Source organism: Battus philenor, unplaced genomic scaffold (genome assembly GCF_028537555.1).
Source record: "Battus philenor isolate CCGP_79_NKW_IND1 unplaced genomic scaffold, ilBatPhil1.0.hap1 SCAF_3, whole genome shotgun sequence".
In the NCBI taxonomy this organism is placed as follows: Eukaryota; Metazoa; Arthropoda; class Insecta; order Lepidoptera; family Papilionidae; genus Battus; species Battus philenor.
The window spans coordinates 1678232-1703485 of NW_027181693.1; the positions used below are offsets into that span (position 1 = coordinate 1678232).

At 34.7% G+C, this 25254-nt stretch overlaps 1 protein-coding gene across 2 annotated transcripts in view; it reads right to left on the reverse strand.

Moving 5' to 3' along the window:
* Window positions 1-25254, reverse strand: part of conu (Rho GTPase-activating protein conundrum) — a 91243-nt gene that overhangs the window by 32069 nt on the left and 33920 nt on the right. Inside the window, exon 1 of one of the 2 annotated variants that reach the window (XM_068770199.1) lies at window positions 3511-3706. The exons of the other annotated variant lie outside the window; for it this stretch is intronic. Coding sequence (XP_068626300.1) covers window positions 3511-3658 — 148 coding nt within the window. The 5' untranslated portion in view covers window positions 3659-3706. Of the gene's footprint in view, window positions 1-3510; window positions 3707-25254 lie in introns of those variants that run through there. 2 annotated transcript variants of the gene reach the window in all.

Consider the following 25254-nt stretch of genomic DNA (forward strand, 5'->3'; position numbering starts at 1 on the left):
TGTACATGACAATAATTATTATGATTATCATTTTAAATAGAAATTCGGTTTATATGGGCCTGGGGTCTTACGGTCCGGGAGAAGAGACCACAGACAAGAGCACCAGACAGCGTAGCGTCTTCAGAAGACGCTGGATGCAGGCCATTCAAAACTGATCCTATATTAAATCTAATTGGGGTGCTCCTTGTTCAGTAGTGGGCGGTATTACGGCTAAAATAATGACATATGTTTTACTATCTATATCCACGACATCGTCCGCGTGCAATTTGACAAAAAATATATATATAGTTTAATTTCTTTCGTTTAATTTTTTTTAAATAAAGGTCTAAGTTACTCTTTATTACACTCGCTACCTGCCAGTATAAATCCCGTCAAAATTGGTCCGGCTATTTCGGAGATTAGCCGGAACAAACATATATGCAGACAGATAAAATTTAAGTAAAAATGTAATTTTGACATCGTGCCCTATATATATATATATATATATATATATATAAAATATATATATGCGTGTTGTAAAAAGCTGTTATTTTAGTATTATAAGCAGACTCCAATTTCATTTATTTGAATATATATTCTGTTTGTTTATACATGTATAATTATTAACCGTATATAAAATTAGTTTGTAGGTGACGATAATATCGGGTGGATTCGGGAGAAGTATCTTTATGTATACTTACCGTTTTTACAATTTACCTAATTGTCGATATAATATCTCTAGGCTCGTATTTCCTAACGTGGGACCCACGCCCTACAGTGGGCCAATTTGATTGTTAAGGTAGGCAATTTGAAAGAGGATTTACACAAGTTTAACTCTTTCGCTTCAATATAAAAATATATATGTCACATAGGGGGACGTAATAAATTTAGATGTGCTTGGATGCGGAATGGCACATAAAATATTGAAAAATGTTGATCTAGGCATTTTTATTCAATCAATCAGTCAAGTACTATAGTATTGTATTTTAACTATTACCTTCATGAAAATCAAGAAAGAATATATGGTGTATTTGAACATGAATACTAACTTATCGAAGCTTGCTCTACAACCACTGAGCCATAGATACCGGAAGAGAGCATACGAGTGGTGTCCATTCAAAATGAAACATTAGAAACCGCCACCAACGTCTCCCGACCCAATTCGTAAGCAGACGCCTTCCGCGTGCCCAACTAACAAGATTTATAACAGCTATATATTTACGTCGGAACGTTTAGACGACTTCAAAAGAGTTTATTTTGTTTAAAAAAAGAATACTTAACCATAAACGGTTTAATTTATGACCAGTATACCGACTTAACGGTACGAGTTAGAATCTGAAATAAAATCCAAAGGATAAGCAAAGTTACTGAACTAATTCGAAGAATTATTAGTCGGAAGTGGCGGTGGAGCCGATCGACCACATGATCGGATTCATTGGAAGTCGCTGGTTATTGTGGCGTTTCTTAATGGAGGCCTATACCTTGCAATGGGCGACTATGGGTTGACAAAAATGAATGCAAACTTTAATTATTTAGATCAGTGATTCCCAAAGTGGTCTATATCGACCTCTAGGGGTCTATCACAACCTGCAAGGGGTCTACGTCAGCGAAAAAAAATTGGGGGTCCATGAAATTAAAATGAGGGTCCACGATTGTGGATCCCAATACATACACTGATAGTACCTATTTACTTACATCATACTATCTTATAGTATCAAAACATTTACATTATTTATAAAAGTACCTACGAAGTAAAAAATTATTAATATGTTACGTATATTTTACATAATAGATACAAAATTTTATTTTGAGTAGTTTTAATTTAAATTCAATTAATAAATGTATAAATTAACAGGTGTTTTTACTTTAAGTTTTTAACACTAAACTTCACTACAGTTAGAAATTGACAGGAAATCAATGTCAGGTAAGTAGGGGGTCTACCCAACACGGAAAAACATGGCAAGGGGTCTACGACACAAAAAAGTTTGGGGAACTCTGATTTAGATATAGCATCGACGAGAAAGCCGAACATATAAGACGTATAGAGTATGGGTAAGACATATATTCTCTGGTTCTCTGGACTCTGCTAGAATTAATGTTATATACAAATGAATAATATTATACATTAGATTAACGAAACTGAAAAATAATTTAATTCAATACAAGTATAATTGTAAAAAAAACACACATTGATAACGTAGTGGTTAAAAGTTGACTTCGTCCTATACGTTACGGGTTCGATTACAAGCAAATATATAGACAATGTAAATTAATTAATGTTAAATTACGTAAATAAATATTTCAAACACTTATACAACAAGATTCATATATAAGTGCTTTAAATTGTTTAGCTATTTTTATCGATAAAATTATTTACCGTACCAGCAATGAAATGGTATAAAGTACATAATATGAACATATCGCTGCCAGAGTGTCATACAATGTGAGAGTGACATAAAAATATTTGTAATTTAAAAATAAGCCGTTTGCATATAGACACAGCTGCGGTGGTGTGGGAGTTAGTATATGTTACGTGAAATGAATGACGAAGTGCTGAGACATATTGTATTAGGTCAGTCAAGAAAAACATTTGCGATACAATAAGCTGTCGTCATTTCTGCTAATAGATGCCTACTGCAAGATATATGTCTCCCTTAAGATATGTATCACTCGGCAGATGGTTTGCCGATCGCAATGTGGTACTGTAGTACGTGGATATATAAGACGTCCACTGTTCTACATAGGTCTTCCAGAACCTTCCAACATCGGTTTGAAGAAGACATAGAGTGCTTTGTAACGAGCTTAGCTTTCATTCTGCCTACTAACTAGATACATAACTCTAAGTTTCTTTACTTTTTGACTATCGTCTAGTCATTGACTATCAGATCATTTGCAATTAATGTATGGTACAACCTATCAAAAAATCAACGGTTTGTGATGTAATAAATTACGTAATGATAAAATAGGAAGAAGTGTTTTTAAAATTCGAATTACTATACATTAATAATAATTATTGTTTATTATCTGTTCGTAAAGGCTTTGTATTGACAGGAGTTATTGGCCTGTGACATACCAATAAAAAAAATGTTACATATTTCAGAGTTATATATACAGGTTGATCGGGAATAGGTGTAGAGGTTTTAAAGCTAACAAAGGAGCAATCCCCCCCCCCCCGCCGCCCCCCAAACATTAAAGGATAAGTCCGAAAACGCAGCTTTTCAGAGATACGAATAACTAAAATAATGATCATATCTCAAAAGTTGGTACACTTAAAATTATAATATTTTTATAATTTGAACGCTAATTTAATATCGAAAAATGTTTGAATATTTATCCTTTTTATTCTTGTTTGTATTTTGCCTTGTTTATTTAAAGAAAAAAAAATAATAACATTGCCTATCTCAGCCATTTTTAGTCAGAAAAATATGAAAAAAATTGACAATATGTATTGGAACTAGTAGATTGCAAATATTTAACACTATGTACTTAACACAATGTATATTCTAATTAAATAACCATTTAAAAACTCACGATTGTTTGTAGGTAGCCATATCCCCTGCAGCTTGTACCGAAGTAAAACAACCATATTTATAATAGAAGTGTAAACGTAACATGAAAAGTTCGAACAGTATTTCAGGTCACTAGTGTCACTTGAGTTATATTTGTCACTTAGATCCATAAGGTCAGAAGTTACAAGTTCAGAGACCCTAGAACTCCCTTCTCCACCGCTGTGTTAAACTGAATAGTGGAAACTAGAAACTCTTGTTTAAGATAACGAGTAGAAAAGATCAACAAATGATTTGCTTAATAGATTTGCCTTATCGATCGATCTCATAAATTAAAAACAAACAATTCTTCCTAACAATTAAGGAACTAAATATAATTGTTAACAAAATATAATTTGTTAATATGCCGACTTTCAAAGAAAAATTAATTACATCATGTATATAAACAATATACTAATTACAGATTACAAAGGATGTTTATTTATAAATATACAATCTTTGAACAGGTTTATATATTGCTGATTAGCTGCCATCTTATACAAAAATCAATGTATTTAGAAATAATAAATAACTTGATTAAAAAGTAAGAAAAATCGTTTTTAAAATTCGAATTACATCAAATCAAAATTAATTATTGTTTATTAAATGAACCTGTACTTTGTACTGCCTGAAGATATTAATCTATCGCATTCGAACAGATAAAAATAATATTAACGTAACGTATTTAAGTGTGATCTCTTATACAGAATGATGTAAAGTAGGTGTATAACCTTTTTATTGAGAAATGAGCTATACAATCACAATAATCATTTAAAATGTTTAAACCTATAATCAATCATTCTGTATATATAGTTAACAGTCAGATGTTTATTAGTTCTAATTTATTTCGTAAACATATTATAACATAGGTATATTTACTAATAGAAGTTAGGGGTTATAGATTATCTTGTATAACAAGTGTTTAAGTTTTAAAAAAGCGATAGCTAAAAGTGCGTGCGACGGAGATGGACAAATGTCACGCAGTCTGTTGTTATATATCTCGTGTGCGTCATGTGAGACCACCGTCTTTCCGTTCAAATACTAAAGACTATAACTTCCGCGAATTATTCGACTTACAAGATATACGATTAAGGCGTGTTAAACATGTCGACGCGAAAATAAATAAAAAATGATTTCATAAATTTTTGCCATTATTGCAAATTGAAAATGTATTTATTGCGTATAATCTAAATTGTAATTAAATTTAAATTGTGTAAAAATTGTTTATATTACGTATAATGTTTGTTTATTATAAGTTAAAAAAATAAAAATCATGTAGGTGTTATTAAAAACGCAAATTATAAATTATTATCTAATAATTAAAAAGCGTGTTTCAGTCTATAGACACCAACTGCAAGGTATAGGCCTTCCCCAAATATATCTATGGGGAATATATCATAATCGCCACGCTTGGCATGCGGTATAACGATCGCAATCTGGTATTATTTTACGCAGAGAACACTGTTACCCAACCTCTGGAAACTTGTTTATGCGCAGTGGCAATCCTATATCTAATGCTGCACAAAGTGTGAATTATGTAAAATTCTATACCGGGAATCGAAACTGCAACCTATGATCGCAATACCCAACCCTCTACCATTGTTCAAATATTAGAATTTTAATTCAAAACGAGTTCAAATAAAACATCTGCAAGCGGCCGCAAATTGAATTAAACATTTTGTGTCCTTATTCAGTTGGTCAAAAATATATAATAAAAATTAGTAATATATTTTAAGTTGCATAACAAAAAATACTTACGAATAACAAATCCAACTTCCTGTGCTTCCAGTAACATGGCTTGATTTTTCCATTTAAATTTAAAAAAAATGAAAAAAAAATTAAAAGCACAAAACAACTTTTTTAATTATACCAAGACACCTTCACGTTCGGATACACAAATGGAAATGAATAGATATGCTCTCGTTATATCATTCGTATATATTTTTTTCTGATAACAGATGTAGGGCTAACGATGTGACAAGTTAAAAATAAACACACCTGTCACATAAAACGATGAAAACAAGATGTTTGTTCTCCATTATCTCTCGATAGGGAACTTACTGTATTGCGTTTGTTTGACGGAAGTTTCTTTATTCGAGTGGATATAAATCTTGTTTAATCTGATGAAATAGGTGGTTGACTGGCTTAATGCGTAATAAGATTTCCACATTGCAATTTTATTTGCATTATACGTGACGCTTATCCGAACGTGCACTTATTCATTGACATAGACTATAAACAAAAGAGAAAAAAAATGGAAGCGATCAATACTACTTAAAATAAATATTAATTAATGGATATTTGCTCTAGAACAGTATTTTTCTAAAATCGTATGCCGCCTTATGTAACATATATATTTTTTATATTAAAGCGAAAGAGTCCACTTTCGAATTGCCCCCTTAACAATCAAATTCATCCACTATAGGGCGTGGGCCCAACGTTAGGGAACACTGCTCTAGAACAAAGATTATATCATACATTATGAAATCAAACAATATAAACTGAGCAAAACTCTGAACGAAACGAAAGTAGTGTTCTAGTAGTGTCTATAAGATTTCTATTATTTACGTACATTTGTTACCTACATGCTTTTAAACAAAGATAAAAAATCCTGAAATTTTTAAAACTAGTTTAATTATCAATTGTGTAAAGATGAAATATAAAAAAAAATTATTTTTTCAACATTGAAACCTTATAGAATTATTAACTTCAACTTATTAATTTATTTTATTTTTCGCCAGGTGTTATATTTGTGGAGAAGAATCTGGAAGAAATTTTTCATTAGAAGAATCTTAGAGTTGACTAAAATCTGTAGTGTAGTAAGACGTCCACTCCTAGATATAGGCCTCCATCATAGATTTCCAATAAATCAGCCTACTTCCAGTGTGTTCCAACGCTCTTAGCAAGTATTTTATCCATCTTAGAGGTGGACGTCTTTCGCTGCGTTCGCTGGTCTGTAGTTTCCACTACAGAACATAAAGGTTCCAATAGTCATTGGCTTTACGCGCATTATGACCTGCCTATTGCTACTTCAACTCTTCAATCCTGAGAGCCCGAATGAGAGAAAAAAGAATCAAAGCTAGTTCTGATAGAGTGATATATTTTTTAGTTGTAACATTTATTCCACGCGTTTTGATATAAAAGGAGCCCAAAACTAAGACAGATTTTGAAATCATTTCACAAATTGAAAGTAACTGAGCATAGGAAATATAAAAAATAGTAACTAAAGAGAAACTGACATAAATTTTGTAACAATCGAATTGTGTAGCTATCAACAGTTAAAACATATCATTAATGTTGAACCGTTAAGTTAAAATCGCGGTCAAACTTAACCGCCTACACCCAAACGGGAACACTGTGTTAGGCGCCCGCGGACCTGACTTGAATCGATTAGGAGCTCTCGATTTTGCATCGATACACATTTAACTGTTTGTATGTGGCGGAAAACCACCACTAAAAGCTGCATGAATCTATATATAACACTAATCATACCAACACTTACTAGATACCCATTTTTACCTTGTATATATGAAATAAGGTCGTTAGAAAGGAAATAAAAATTAAATTTATTAGAATTAAACAAAATAGTATATTGTTCGGGTAAGCAACCAAATAAATAAGAGGTAAAGGAAAGAAAAATAAAGCTAGAATTAAAAGAACTGGGTAGAAATAATAAGAACCCAAAATAATGTTAGGTAAATAAAATAAAAAGTGTGAGAATTCATAATAAAATACTATATTAAATAAGGATATAAAATAGCACAAAATAAATGTAAAGTAAGGTAAAGTAATGTGATATAACCCATATCTGTGATATTTGAGGAACGTGGCGAAGGAAGTGAGGCGATGAATGAACAGAAGTATGAAAAAGAATAACAGAAAATCATAGAATGAAAGAAGAATAAAGTAGATCATACGAAAAATGATAGAAGAGTACAGAAATAAAAAAGTACAAGATAGGGAGCACAAGAGGTCCAAATAACGGTGGCCATAAAGAACAATACTATATTAACCATTTTTATTACAAACTCAAAAATAATGATTTTTGATCAATAGCTTAACGCATTTATTACATTTTCAATGCAAGAGTTCAAAATGGGTCACTTGACCTGTTATGGTACGTTTAAAGTGAAATTTGTGAACGTTTAAGTCATAGCAACACTCTGTGTACATGTCGGCATGCGTCAAGGCATGCAATTATCACAATAGACGAGAATTTTAATTGATTCAATAAAATATTTGAATAACTCACATCTGTCAAGCGAGCGATGTTGACGTTATTTGTTATCTGTGCATTGAAACATTTAGATTGTACTTCACTTGTTTGGATACATAATTAGCTGAATGGAGATAATTGTTGTGACATGACTGATCACGCGGCCAACACTGGACATTCACCCATAACGAGGAGAGACGACCTTAAAATCGACGGAATACAATGAATGGGTGCTTTTAACCGATCCTGTTGAAAATCTTTGTTAGAGGCATACGTACAGTGGATGTCCAATGGCTGGATTGATGATGATATGGAATCGAACTTGTTTGAGATTGTGTCCTTATCCACCAGGTTACAACAGTTCTATATCAGCTATGTAGTGTGAAGAATGTTAAGCAGCCAGCCGTTTTCGGCTTTAAGGAGCTTCATTGAAATTGTACTCTGGCATATTGCATCCCAGTTACAACGATGACTTTCGCACAAAGATGGACTACTTTGTTGAGGTGTTTAATGTTGTAACTGAAGGGCGGTGAAGATTTGCGAAGCAAGGACTACTCGGTAGTCTAAAGTAAGACAGACCTCTCCTGATCGTCGAATGTGATGCGACGACCGACGGGGGCCCGGCGTGAGATATCGTAGCGTATAATAGGAAAGGAGGATTTATTTAAATTCCGCTTTTAAAGATTTTTTTATGGCCCCCGTTATTGGAAGCCTCTCGAACCCCTAATTAGTTGGAATCAGGGTCTTTGTTTACAAATAAATTTTTCAGATTTTTCATCTTTACTCTTTACTCACTGTCATACTTCTCAATTTCTATGATTCTTACCTTATTTCCATCACAATATATTTCGTTTTGTTCTTTCATTCCTTCTTGCTTTCATCGCCTTCCTTCCATCATCTTATTACTCTTAGGTGGCTAGGTGCATTTTTTTATTCTTTATCTTTAAAAGATCAGAGACGTTACGTGGTTTGCAAAGAGGATACTTCGCGGTCTATATTCGCGAGTTCTGTATCATAATGTTGTCCCACGAAAGGCTCACCTTTCCACCGACGGTAATTATATAAATTTCACTACAAACAAACTTCATCATTGAGATAAGTTTAATAGCTATTGTACAATAAACAGTAGGTGCATTTCCCACGAGCGTGGGACTGCACAGTAGGCATGGGGGCCATTAGGCCTCCTTGCGTCTATGTATTTGTCATTGGCAACTGCTGCTTGCTACTTGGGTTAGCTTCTTTTTCGAGTTTGTGGTAGCAGAGCGTTAAAAGCACTTTACCTAAACCTTTATATAGTTCGCTTTCCTTGGAATTTCATCTAATTGGTAAGCCGCGATGATCTAAGTCGCTTAAGCTTACAAAATAGGGTTGTCACTCAAAACGCATTTAGCATTTCGAGAAGTTCAATCGAATGTTATTGACTTGATTGAATATGACTGTAAATCTTTCTGGCTTTTATAGCTTCGTTGAACCTAGCCCTGAGTCGCAACATCGTTCTTTCATCTTTTCCATAAGGAATAATAAGCAAGTAGGTTAATAATAACCGTTAACAATAGTTCAGTTTGCGATGAGACCACCGATTGTAATTATTTATTGTATTTTTATCTTTTCCCTATCATATGATTATTTTTTTTATTTTATGTGCTGATGTACAACAAAGACAAATGAGAATAATAATAATAAAATCAACCAGTGAGGATATAATAAGAAAAAAACATAAAAGACCTTTAAATTTAGAATGTTTTCACTAGCTCTTTTGTCTCATTGGAATTAAGGGCCGATGTCAATGCTCTGGAATCATTTATACATCTAAAAATGACAATGACAAGATTGCCAAATTTGGGTCAAATGTCTACGTATGTTTACTACTCACGTCATTCTATCTTCGAGACGTCAAATGTAATTACATATGACACATGTCCACACGACATACGCAATTAGTCGATTATATTTGTAACAGTAGATAAATTTGTGTCATCTTATTTATTTTAGTATGTACCCAAAGGTAGGATTTTGTAGGACGTTTGTAGATAATTTAGACGATGCTTGTACATTGTTTGCTACACCGGACGACCCGCGGGGAATTCCCATTCACTCGATGCACTCAATTGATCGCCAGTCTAACTCGGACCGCGGAGCGCAAACGTCGCGTGCTAAAGCATGTCATCCAAATACTATTATCGTTTTCTTATAATAATAAATTTAATTAAGAGAATTTCCAAAACAAAATGATTTCTATATGATTATAAAGCTTGAGAATGAATTATTATAATTAATAGATTGAATTTAATAGATTGAGTTCGTCACAGGACTTCATAGATCAAAACGCGTTTAATTTTTAGTCGACGAGATATTATTGTAGGAGATTCTTTATTGGATTCTACTTCATTACAATTTGGACTATTCGATATATCTACTCATGATGTACACAAATAGTCACTATAGATAATCCAAAAACAGATTAAGTCACTAGAAAACACTGGATGCAGGTCGCCTCCAACAGGTTTTACGGCTGAAATGTTGATGCTGATACAACATAAAAAAGAAAAAAAGGCGAATAAAAGCTTTCCCCTGTAAATTTTTATTTGATAAATTAATTAAACAGCCTAAACATTGAGTTCTAAATTAAGAAAGATAAGATATATGTTTAATGTTTGTGTTATAAATAGTTGTCAACCATTGTGCTAGAATCGAGAAATTCCCACACGAGCAGAGCTAATCGAGATATCGACGTCGGATATAATCGATCATTGAGTAAATGATATACGTATCAGAAAATCGATTTTACTGATGGAAAATATAGGAAAGCTAACAAGACATTATTCATAATTAATAATATATTAATAATTAATAATTTATAATGAAATTATATTACATAACATTGAAAATAAACCAATGAAAGAAAACCGCGTATATTAGGATATTTTAAATGACATCTAGTATTTTAATAGACAAAAATTCTAGAAATTAATTGTCAAATGATAAGACATGGCAGAGGAATAAAAATAAAACTGAGTCTATAGGGTTGGTCTTTGTCCAGCGGAGTCTCAAATTTGTTTTAACGAAAGGGTAGGGTAAGTTTACTAGAAGGAAGCAAAGACATATTTTTTTAACACAACTGTGATCTGCGCAAGTCACAAGACCGCAAAGTTATTCACAGATAAAAACAAACTACTTATTTAACTACCGCATGAAAATGTGTTAAAGTGTAATTCTACGAAATAACAGTATCCCGTTAGTAAGGATTATCCCTTCATAGAAACCGAATTGGATCGATCTAGAAGCGAGGCAATGCATTCATCAGGTGGATAGCAGTATCAGTTCTATGACAGTCGCGATACGAAGGGTTTTATGACTCGCTTATAGAAAATATATAGCGTACGATTAAATATAAACAGATTTATTGTTTCTTAAATGATCTCAGTCGACTGCAAGCGCGAGATTGACTTATACAGGATGATGGTTTATAGGTAAAAAACCTTCAAAACTTTTTCTGACAAATGCGCTATACATTTACCGCTTTTACACCTATAAACCTGAATTCTATCTTTACATATCTGAGACGACTCATCCTTTAGATCAACATTTCCCAACATTTTTTGCGCCATACCCCACCTTAGCTCTTCTAAAATTATTACGCCCCCTTGTATAATCTACATTATTTTTATATTACAGCTAAAGGGTTAAACTCGAGTCTACATTTAACCCCCCCCACCCCCATGTGGAGTGTGGGAACCTCGTTGGGACATCCTGCTTTAGATATAAAGGCTTCAATTCCTTTTTCTATTTAATATAGATTAAACCTTTTCATCTAACTCGCGATCACTTCTCTCTTCAATCCTCATTTAATCACTTTTCTGTTGAATAAAATATACAATAGAACCATTATTAATACGGTACCTTTTAATATAATTTAAATTAATGTGTACTGCTGGTGTATCTGAATAAGTAAATTATTTAAACTTAGATACGGGTGGTGATGGATGAGGTATCTCCTGCTGAGGAACGTCTTAAACGTGATAAAGGACATGCAACAAATCTACTAATAGTTTGGGACTGATTGTAGATAATCCTGCAAAAGTTTGACCATTATTAAGTCTAAAAAAGTAATTTAATTTATAACAAAGATTCTAATTCTAAGTTATCATAATATCAAAATGTTCCGGTAGTTAATATATATAATAACTATGTTAAAATCAATAAAATATTTAATTCTTTTTGCATGTGACGTGTTCATCTAGTCTGTGACGTAATCAACTAGACAGTGACGTAAGCACGTTGCGCCCGCGTGAGTGCGAACACATTCGCGACCATGTGTCGCGTCGAGGGAAAGTTAGAATTTAATGTGTGTCATAAATGTATGTTAGTGGCCAGTTTTCTAGTCAGACTGTTATTACACTCGGTTGCAGGATTTCCTTAGCTTACACTCGATGCCAATAAAGTGGTATAATTTACATAATTTATATGTCATATTTCCTGGGAGCTATATGGTTTTACTGGAATATTCGAAATTGTTTGATTGAATTCTATTCTAATCTCTAGTACAAATAAAGATGAGGAGATCTACAGAAGAAACAAAGTACAGTAATACCCCGCTTTACGCGCTTTTTTTACAAGAACGTAAACAAAACGTTACCCAAAACACAATAGATGTATTTTTCCGTAAAAAATAAGAGTATGTATTGCATAAAGTGTTTCTAGAATTAGTGATTGATTAAAATGATTTGTATTTTTTTGTAATAATTTTTGACTATGATTAATCATAAACCTCGTTATACGCGAATTTCAGTTAACGCGATTTTATTTGAAACGTATCCCTCGCGTAAAGCGGGGTATTACTGTAAACGACGTGGCTCGAAGAATTGCTCTTCTGAAGTGTTGCCGAAAGGTTCTCGAGTGGCGACCTCGAGCCTGTAAATAATATTCTAGTGCTTACCTTGAATATTCGCATTATTCAAATAAGTTTTTAATGGAGAAAAGTGAGACGGATGTTCATGTAGTTATTTATATCTTGATTGGATACGTATGTCTCAAGTGGCAGTTGGCGGGTCATATTGGTCGTGTAACCGATGGCCGAATCTTGAGTGGCGACCTCGAGCCGGTAGACGCGGCACGGGTTGAACCTCCACTAGATGGACCGACAACATAGTCAAGGATGCGTGATGTCTCTGGATGCAGGCAGCAAGACCTGTCATTGGCATCTTTGAGCTATGGTGATGATGAAATAACCTATGCGATTATAAAGGAAACTGTAAATCCATCGACTAGCTTCACGTCTGCTGTTGTTTCTACAACTACCCGCAAGATTTAAAACATTCGCATTTATAAATTTAAGTAAGAAAATGACCAATATATATCCACGTGTTTCGCGCATCCTTAGGAGTAATGTTACACCGATTAGTGTCAAACACAGAGTCTTGTCTGAGACTATGTGTTGAGTGATTTAACGATGGTAGTTGTGTAATTCGCATTGTTTGCCGCATGCACATTGCACGACTACTGCTGCATGGCGGAAGTAGCTATATATGGGTCCTTTTCTTACTTAGGATGGACTTCCGCAATATAACGCATCCATTAGATAAATTTAGTAGTGTCATGTACGAATTTAACTGATTCTTATTCTTGTTAATCCATGAGATTGGATAGCGTGATTACAGCTGTCGTTGCATATGTTGTCGGTTCCCCTAGTGGGAGACCTACCTACCCACGCCGCGTCTACCAGTTCGTGGTATAATTCGAGAACCTTTCAGCCCCAACAGACATCAGTTGCACGATCCATGTGCCTCGCCTACTGCCATTTCAGATGAGCAGTTCTTCGAGCTACGTCAGTTATCTTGACTTCACTTCGAATAATATTTATATCCAGTGCTTATGATTACTGCGTATAATTTTTAATGCATCCTATATTGTTTATATATTGTCTTTATTGTTTTATCATTCACATTATCTCTGCCATTGTGTTGAGAGATAATGCTAAGACAAAGATGTTTATTTCAATATACGTCGTGAGGCGATAAGCGTGTGTTTACATATGTCGAAAATTAATCATACACAATGCATATGTTATGTGATTTATTGATAAATCAAAAGGTTTTTTTGATATTGTTTTATGTAATCTCTTAACGAGCAGTGGTAGCTCTGCGGTAAGGAATGAAACTTTCGAATGTAGTTGCGGGTTAGATTCTAGCAATACAAATATACATGATTGCTACTGCTTTCAAACAAGTTTCCAGAGGATGGGCAGCAGAGTCTTCTGCGTATGATAATACCACACTACGATCGCCACCGGTACATCCTCTTATAGATATCGTTGAAGGGGACCTATGCCTTGCAGTCAGGCGAAAGGACGAAGCTCTTAAATCAGTTCGTTGTCAGGGAACACAAGTTGTGTGATATGTTTTTTATATTTACACAAATACAATTCGTTTACATTATTTTGTTTTTTTTTTTTAATGTTCCCCGCTGTTGGGGACCTCTCGTTCCCCTATCTCGTGTGGGACAAGGACTTTTTATTTCTAGTAATTTATTCATATTTTTATTATCATTCTTCTCTTTCATGTATCATATTATCTGTCGTACTGTTTCTTTCATTCTACAATTTTTCCAGTCTTTCTCCTTCATTCCATTAGCCATACATCCATCCTCAACCACTACATTCTAGGTTTCCTTACTATTTTATTTTACATTATATATTAAAGTTAGTTGTTTATCTAGTAAAATTTGTAGACTTTAACGATTACAAAATACATAAGACTGTGATGCAGTTAACACCTAGGTAATGCTTGCGGTACGTGAGGTCAAGTCGGCGGCCAATCGACTGGAGGTACGGGTCTGATTTTGTCTGCCTATACAGGCCCTTATAGACACTCACATTTGTTCCTTTAAAAGTTTTAAAACACCATGTATCTTACAATATGTAAATAAAAAAATTGCTATTTTCAGAAAAATTCTGAAAGTTTTATACTTTTTAAATTTTTGTTCCTCCGACTATTACTCGGAGACAGTCCTCATTAGCGTGATGTTTAAACCTATACATCATCAACTACAAGAAGAACTATCATTCACAAGAATTATCATTTTTAATTCTCACAATAATTTTAATATGTAACAATTAAAAAGTTAAATAACAAATAAACTCGTAAATCATAAACAATTGATAAAGAAAATAAAATAAAAAAAATGATGTAATAAGAACCAAATTTAACAACGAACGTAGATGAGAAAAATAAGGTGATATGCGAAAGAATATCAAAACGTAATGAATGAAAGGAGAAAGATATATAAAAATATAAGTACTGAAAATAATTATTTAACCCGATATTACCCCTACCTCACACAATGCAGAACTAGAAGCCTCCAAAAACACGGAGCCATAAAAATTATATAGTTATTCGAATTTCTAGAACGCTTTTTCTTATTATATCATCATAAAGTTAAGATTTCAAAAGCCTTTTTATTTTTTAATCTGGTGTACTACACGTTACAGCTATAACTATGTATCTAATTTAAATTTATTTAATAGGTACTCAATAAATATTATTCTATACTATTGCCTTCTAAACCGTACCACAGTGTAGTAAAACAATAAATTAATATAAATTATTATATTTCATTGTAACGGTGTTTTTGAGTAGTTACATCTCCCACGCTCGACGTGAGGCGTGGGTTGGATTCGTTTGGACAATTGATCTGGTTTAAGTAGACCGTCTCCCAGGGGGCTCATTGAGTTGATGATATCACCACAAAAACGACCTCCCGGACTTCATTAAGCCGATTGGAGATTGACATCATATCTGATAAGACTACTTAGTGAGAGAAGATTTTTCAACTGTAAATATACAGTACTTATGACATTCACGTACAGACAGTACGTGAGTATAGCAACAAAGAGTTTTAATGTAACCTTTTAAACTCTGTGTTTGGCACTAATCGGTGTAACATAACTCCTAAAGATGCCCCGTGGAGATGTGAAACACGTGTTGAGTGGTTTGACGGTGGCAGTTGTGTGATTCGCATTGTTTGCCGCACGCGCATTTATCAGCGGGCTGGTGGGCGGTGCACTTTGTTGCACGACTACCACTGCATGTGCGGAAGTGGCTAAATATTGGTCTTTTTCTTACTCAGTTTTGGTAGACGCCAATAGATGGATCGACGATATAGTAAAGGTCATTGTCCGTTATCTTTGGGGGAGGCTTCCTTGCAGAGGGGTGCATACATACACCTCGTCTATAGCTTGTCGTCGCCTCTAGAACCTTTCAATAGTGTATTCGTTTTATATAATTGTTCCTAAACCGTATAAAAAGTATATTTTCAATGTATTAGTCAAATTTCCGCCTGACGTTGATTTATGGGACAGCACCATAGATGTCACAAGCGGACCTCAACTTTATACGTCTAGCGATGCAACGAAAACCTCCGCACCGTTACATTCCGACCGCAGCGGAAAAACACGTCGCGACGCGAGCGGTCGACGGGCGAATAAAAAAAAATAAACAACTTTCGTTATAACTGTGAAAAATGAGATGATACCGACTGACTCTCCGACGCGACAAAAACTGTACCATTTTTTTTAATAGCGCACTACTTTGATTTTTCAGTGCACCGTTTTGATCACAATTCTTACCTTTGACAAGCGACCAGGAAAATGAGAGAAATATGGGATTCCAATGATACGCAGTAAACCGGTCCGTAGCGGAAGGCCGCCATCAGAATATGAAGCCTTCAAGTCATTCATGTATGAGTCATAATGAAATGGAAATTCTCTACCATCAAGTCATATGGTCTTTGACGAATTTCTGCGGTAATGAAGGTTGCTACGCTGCCCTTCTTTAGATTCACAACTTAGCATATACACCAATGTTACTTAATCAACTAAATTATGAAAGTAAAATAAATTGTTGTAATTCTTAAAAATCAGAGCGAACCACTTCTTTCATATACTGTCACTCATGTGGCTGTTCGCTGTCACTTTAGGGTTCATTTCTGAAGTCGCTGGCATCGAAATCAATGGCGAAGATATATATATATATATATACACATGCATGTACACATCTTAATTCTACTACGGATCTCCTTAAATCTTATTCGATATCGCAGCGAAGCTTCCACTGCTCTCTGAGTGACCTTCTTATAAGGCGTACCGTAAGCGACCACGTGTCACAGCCAGTTTAATATTTAATGTGAAGAATCGCAGCATTAAAATACTCTCCTGATAATATGTAGTACAGATCGCGACTGTACACAATCCACACGTCATTCACTGTTCACTGGCATTTCACCGTTGCATTAGAATGAAAAACTGACTGCGCCGGTCACAGCTACGTTATCGATATGTGCGCGACTGTACCGATGTCTATTATTTTTAATTGCACATCTATTCCGTCTCTGACTGTACTTGTTAGTAATGTTTCATTATAACTGGCAAGGACTTCTCTGCTGTACTAAGACAGGGCACAAGGCTAAAACTTCTGTGACTGCGATAGTGTGTGATAAAATGTTTTCATAGCTTTAATAAAAAGACTCTAAAGACCGAGGGCTTAGATCGACAAGCAGTGACAGAATAAGTCGAAGTTCTTCCCGTACAAGCTAAATACGTATTATCCCATCTCAATCCTAGGCCCGCTCGGGGAAAGGCATTGCGGAAGTTATCCTATGAAGACTATTAAGTTACTTTATAAATGTTAAGAAATGTAAACCAATATTAAAATCAAGTCGCCAAATGTCTCTTCGGTCTTGTGTGTGTCAGCCAAATGGTCGCTAGAGAGAGGCAGCATCGTCTCCCTGATAGGAAGTGCAGGATGCCACCACAGATTCCTACAATACTGCGAGGAGATCATAAACATGAACAAAACCTTCGGATAAAAAAAGGTCGGATAATAATAAATAAAATAATTCTATCAGCTGAGACAAATGTAATAACAAAAATAAAAAAATGTTAATAATAAAAATGTAATATTGCGAGAAATGTAGTAATAGATAGAAGGCTATATATGAACAGAGTGTAAATAAAAGATATAGAGTGAAACACGTTGAGAAGAAAGGAAGAGAGTATTCGACATTACGTGAAGAATGGAAGAAAAATTAAGAATAAAATACTGAATAAATGAACGAAATATTCGTGAGCCAAGTGCCTCTTACAGACTAAGATTGGAAACTAGATGCTCTCCAAAAAAGGCGACAATTTAAAAAAATGTCTGCTATTAAAATGTTAATATAATCGATAGCAAATTCGAATAATTGATAATTATTGTTTCAATAAGCTATAAACATTGGAGGGTTAAGGGTAGTTTCATCTATGCAATTTTTATTCTGGGTGTCACCATCTTTTGTGTGTCGTTGAGTGATGTAATGCATCACTACTTGGTAAATGAAGCATCTGATCCGACTACCGTATGGGGCTTAATCCTTTCGGTCTCTTCTCTTTCCCGGACTTTAAGTTTTATAGTGGATACCACGAATCGGCAAGTACACCGTGGACAGTCAACCGAGCTTTATGAACATATTTGAGAGAAGTTTATGCCCAACAGTGGAATTCCTACGGCTAAACCGATTATAAACAGATATTAAAAACGATTTTGACGTTTATCAATATTCGTATAATATAATATTAAGTATGAATAAATCGCATTACATAATTTTCTCACGCGACTGTACCATGGATGTGACGAAAATCGTTAGCAACAGTTATGTTACAACTGGCCGCGACTGTACCGGTCCGTCGGCGGGTCGCGGGGTCAGATCCCAGACGGCTGGAGTTCCGCGATGCTCACGACGATTTGTACTGATCTAAGTTTAACACGTGGGTATCGCTTGTATGTTCTTCAATTGGTCGTTTAATGTTACATATCATGTAACTTACTTTACTTGCTGCCGGGAACAATGTCATTGGTTACGAGACGTTACAATAATTACAATTAGTAGTTCTTTTAAATTATTGGTGAAAATTTTATTTACAAAGAGGTGCTACATTAAAAATTTACAATTTTGAAAAAAAACCTTACATTTCTGTATCGTCGTTTTAGCCCATAGACGTTAATAGCAAAACATAGGCCCCTCTCTAAAATATCTATGGGGGATATCCCCCATAGACATGTGGCGATTATAGTATATACCATAATCTAATGATATCTAATGATATCTCTAATGATAGCAGTGTTGTATTATGTTATGCAGAGAACGCTGCTGCCCATACTCTGGAAACTTTGTGAGCAATCGTATATAATTAAAGCAAGCAGTGTGAATTATATAAGATTTTTATTGCTGGAATCGAACCCGCGACCTACAATCGAAGTCTCAGTCTCATACCACTGCTCATTTCTATTAAATTGACCGGAAAGTAATGTCGTTTCTGTTGTCATATTTTACAGAAAAACCGATTGATTTTTACCGATCCTGCATTGAATATTTATACACTAGGTAGCAAAAGGTTGTTGATAACGAAAGTGAATATATTGTTGATTAGAAATAAAAAATTGTTAAAAATGTAGTTGTGTGAATTTAATCGATATTACTTTCCGGTCTCCCTAGCATATACCACATGGATTATAATGACGTGAACATGAAAAATAGTAATAATGCGGTATGAGAATGCCTCCACTAGTTGGACGAGGAGTCGAAGGCAGCGCCATTGTGGCTATCATTGGTGAGGTCTAAGTCTTGTATTACCTTGTAGGCGTATCGGTAGACACGTATTAAAACGAATGTCTTGAATGTGTAGCGAAATAATCACAGTTGTCAAAATACTTTATTACTTCGCTTATCTGTCAATCCATCTGTACGCATGCGCACAAACTAAGGACTCGCGGCGTATGATTTGTAGGCGGTTGTCAAAACCGCGTCTCACGCCGAAAAATATTAAAAAATATAAAAATGGCGAACGGCGTCAAGTGACATATGTGTTATTGTTTGTGAATTTGTATTAAATCTTTAGTGCTGTGATGGAATATGGAATTAAATACTATCTTATATCAATTTTGAATTAATGTTTAATATTTACAAATGAGTGGTAAAAGTTTAATGTAAAAATTATTTCATTCGCATGACAAATTATTTATTACGGCTTTGATTCGTCTGAAGTTGTAAGCGAATGACTCTTAAAATAAATTGTGTATCTTTCATCCAAGCGTTTTGATTTTTTTGCTCCGGCTCATTAGGTGTTGTATCTAACATTGCCTACCGAACCAGTTAAACTACAAATGAAAAGAAGGAAGATGATAAAAGGCTAAAAAACTAAACAACCCTAGCTCACGTGGACATATACTGATTGTCCTAGCTACGGAGTCTACTAATTGCCCTTTCACTAGTCAATAGATCTACCTTTTTTATTATCACTTTCTATTTGATGTTCTACGTGACGGCTTCATTACGTGTTTTAATAACAGCTGACATCTGTTTAATGTCTCATTTTGTACGACGTGAAAGGTAATTTCTATTCCATTACATATTGATATACGAGCATAATTAATAACATATAACAAGTGATGCTAAAATATATTGAAACTATCAGCCTTCGGCGGTATATTTGAATGAATGTGTCGTTATTTGACTTCGTTATCTCGGAGCATTGACTTTAATATAGGGGAACACGTAATTAAATTGATTGTTATGAATATCACTTACAAATGGGTTTCCATAGCTAATTAATGTTCATCATCATTTTAGTGGTGGAACTGACCTAACTATAGATTTCCAATATGTCAGTTTAACATGGTCAAGTGCAAGGGCGGTTTAACCTATAGCGCAGGGTGTGCAATGCACACGGGCGCCGCGGCGCTCCCTTGTACAGCTAAGACAATGGTCTTGGACCATCGTGGTACAACAATGATATGACAGAAGCGGCCAGCCAGCGTGCTGGCGGCAGTAATCAAACGCGAGCGCCTTATGGGCAGCTTCTTTTTCGAACATTTTGTTTGAACTCGATATGAACCTTATTTCACGTAGCTTCGGGGGGGGGGGGGGTCAGGCCAAGGGTGCGCCAGGGTTTCATTGCACACGGGTGTTACACGAGCTATAGCCGCCCCTGGTCATCTGTCTACCTTTAACATGAAGATCATATGGTTGGGGATTTGTGGTCTTCATTTAAGAACCTTGAGGTCCAACCGGCCATCTTTTCTGCGCGTTACGTGAACTGCCCCCTGCCACTTCAACTTGCCAACAACTATGTCTGTTATTTATGTTAGTTTTTTAGTAAACTCCGACCATAGTCTGTGAGTTTTCCAATAAGCTACGCAATGAAAGACCACGTTTTAGACATTGAGATTTATACTTTTTATTACCTTAATAATCCTCGGTTTTGTTGGGCACTCGTTCCCCCTGCCTTATGTGGGACAGAGATGTTATAAATTAGAATTAATGAGTGTTCAATTTTTATTCCTCACTCTCTTTTATTGCTTCCTTTAACGCTTTTAATAATCTGTCATTCTTCGCTTGTAGATCTTCTTTCTTGCATCCCCATCTCTTATCTACATTCCTAGATCACAGTTTTATACATTAATTATCACAGATTATTTTTAATCTCAGACTCTTTATATTTATCATTTGGCACTACGTTACTACATTATTTCTAAAAACCTTACACTTTATATTTTTTCTTTTTACCTAAAATAAAGTACATATTATTTTACTGATATAGTATTTATGTTAATTACTGAGATATATTAAGCGAAAATATGTTTATCAGTGTTCCAAGCGCTGTCCAATGACGGGATAATATTGGCGAAATACCACAGATATACATGTCTTATATATGTGTGACTGTTTAAGCGAAATTATTATGCCAATTGACTATGAAAATCGATGTCAAAAAAAAGAAAAAAATATATTTGTAATTAGAACAGAGTAGGTCAATAAATAATAAAAGATTTGTTACAAAAATACTGCCAACTTAACAATAAGCCGACAGTATAGTCCGCGACCGTCTTCCGTTGGGTTTGACGGTGTTTAGGATTGAGGGACAACGGAACTTGGTTAATAATAGACTGTCAAATGACCATCAAATTGGTAATCGAACGTTGACTGAGGTTGTGTAAACCGTCATTTTGTGCCGCCCATGTTCCATTGTGACTGCAGTTAACAATAAATGTGACAGGTTTAACCCAAAAAAAAAAGTGCGTCAATTTCAGAAGTAATGTTATTATATCTAATGGATTCAGGCGTAAGGCAACTAGAGTCCTACTCTGTGTTTGGCACTAATCGATGTAATATTACACCTGAAGATGCCCCGTGGAGGGGTGAAACACGTGTTGAGTGATTTAACGGTGGTAGTTGTGTAATTCGCATTGTTTGCCGCATGCGCATTTATCAGCGAGCAGGCAGGCGGTGCACTTTGTTGCACGACTACTACTGCGTTACTTACCAATTAACTTATTTAATTTTACATTTGTTCTTAGTAAAAATATAACAATAAATAGTGGTCATTTACGATATTAGCGGGCAGAGATGACTTATTAGTGAGAGAGGATGATGACCATGTATGATCGAGGTGTGTTCATATGTACAGAGTATTTACAACTTAGACGAACCTAACGTAAAGGCAGCGACCGCGTCACTTATGGTTTCCAAATTTAAATCGGCGTTCGAATTTTAATTAGACTAGAATGATTTTACATAAAAGTATTGAGGTCGTAGTGGCCTGCAATACGGAGCGTGAATACTACCTTTATATGAATACGATAAAATGATCACTTGTGAACTATTCTACTGAGTATCAGAAGGCTCGATTTGATAGAAATTATAATCAAATTAAGTTCTATAACAGCATACTTAAGCTACAAGGATCAAAACTAATCCTCTGAGAAGAGCCCATAAAAAAGCCTGGCGGGTTTTTTTGGAGACATAATTACAATGTAAACAACTCATTACATACATATATATACACACCGAGTGTAAGACAGCCTTCCCCAAGACATATGTATGGCGGTTGACGATTGCAGTGTGGTATTATGGTACACATGCATCATCTTGTTTGTGAGCAGAGGCAATCCTATATAATTAATGCACAAAACGTAAATTATGTATAACACACGACCTACGATCTCAAGTCTATATATACAAGTATATATATATATATATATATATACACTAAGTGTACACAAAAGTCGGGTGTCAAATACATTGTTTTAATATTTATTTAAACTATTTATTTATTACACATTTAAACTATTAAGTATCAATAAATTGTCAAGTATAATGATTTTTATCTATTACTAAGAATTTCTATATTTGTTCCAAAACTTACAGTAAATAAAACCTCTAGAAAAGTCTTTCTTTTCATTGATTGTTAGTAAATTCGTTTCAGGCCATAAACGCTCACTAAGGCACGCCAGTATGCAGAGCACTCTGTTGCTTATCCTCCGGAAACTTATTGAGTAGTGACAAAAGTAACATAAGTACAAAGTGTGAATTAAAAAAAATTGTAGCGAGAATCGAATCCGTGACCTACGATCGCATATCTCAGTCCTTTTAAGATATATTTAAAGATATTTATAAAGTTGTTAATTATCTTTTTTAGATGGTTTACCAATTTACAAGTAACCCAAGTCATAGTTTACCGACCCTCGGTCATTAAGTTTAAACTTAACAAGTCCTATTCAATTCGGTCTAAGTATCTTACGTCACTTGACCTCTAGCACCGGCGCTGTAAGCTGAGTTGCGCAAGCGCAGGTTTCAGTCGGTGTTACTTCTCTATGGTTATGTTTATAACACTAGTCGCACATTATTTTAGGGTACGTTCACACTATAACGATAATGTTAACATCCGGGAGTTAATTTTGCGAGGGCAATGTCACACTGATGTGAGACGAATATTTTAACATGAATTTATAGAATTTATACAAAATAAATTATGATAAAAATTTAACACATTAAAATTATTGAAAGGTCATTTATTGTTTTAGCTTTAAAACCTCTGACTGCTGGAGATAGGCCTCCCTGAAAAATTCCTATTCAGACCGGTTGGGTGCTGCCGGCATTTTCAAAGTAAATCACTAAAATTAGGAAGTCCGGAAAATGAAAATACCGTATCCAGGCATATCAACAACCTTTTAACCGAGGTCTCATTTTTGGGACCGCCGGAGAGTCTTTTTACTTAATTTATATATATATATATATATATATATATATATATATATGTTACGTTATGTTAGCTTTTATTAGGAATATAAACAATTTTTACTAAACATTGACGTAAAAATCTGGCCTTGTGTCTGTCGGTGAAATGTCCGTCGTTATAATGTACTAAAATAATATACAGGGTGATTTTTTTTAGCAAAAATTTTTAAAGCGTTACAGGAACTTCTGCCACAGGGCAATAATTCCAGTGCAGACTGCACTGTAAAGACAAACTTTAAACAATAATTATTTTTAATAAGTATATGTTACTATAACGTTATTTATTAAAGGAAAAAGTTTTGCCATAGAATAATTGACAGTAAATAAACTATACAATCACCCGTTTAGAGCTTTTACACCTATAGGCAATCAAACTGTATATTGGAGGAAACCAGTGTGACGGCAGCCTAAGGCGAAAACCGATCTTAAAGTGAATTGTCAGTCTCAATAATTGTAATGGCGGCCCCGTCATTACTCGCACGTTATAATTTGATACCAATAAAACGAATGCTCCATTGCATTACTGAGAAGAAAGCTGTTTACGCGCAACCACTTCTGAGATCATGAGGCGTAGTGCAAAAACATTCAGTTCCTGCTACATGTTTTTTTGGCCCTCTTATTGCAGAACTTTCGTGATTTTCGGCTTAGTTACGAAGGGACGTTAGTCTGAATAAATTTTTCAATTACTTTTTTATTTTCATTGTCATCTGTTGTCCTTCACATTATCTTCTACATATCTATCTTTTATTATCTTTTTCAGGATTCTGCCTAGGGCCGGTAGGTCTTGAGTGTTTATGCGACCACTTCCTCATGCATCCTCAGGTTGTGCGCCAGTATCTGTACGGCGGTTGCTGTATTCGCCACATTGATGAACCTTGCGATCGCATCTTGAGTCTCGTCCGTGCAATACACGCACGTGTGTGACGTGATATTGCGGCCGCATGATGAACATTTATAGCCCGAGGGTGTGTAGCCCTCTTTAACTCCTAAACCCTGTGGATGGTGTGTTGGGAGGTCCACTATAAAAACAATAGAGTGGATATTGTTTAATATCTTCCAAAGTCTATTCTCGATGTAAAGATTGGTAATGATTTACATCAGTGATTCCCAAAGTGGTCTATATCGACCCCTAGGGGTCTATGACAACCTGCAAGAGATCTACGTAAGTGAAAAAAAATTTGGGAGTCCATAAAATGAAAATGGGTGTCCACGATATTGGATCTCAACACATACACTGATAGTATCTATTTACTTACATCATACTATCTTATAATATCAAAATATTTATATTATTTATAAAAGTACCTATGAAGTAAGTCCCAGTACGTATATTTTATATAACAGATACAAAATTTTATTTTGAGTAGTTTTAATTTAAATTCAATTAATGAATGTATAAATTTAAAT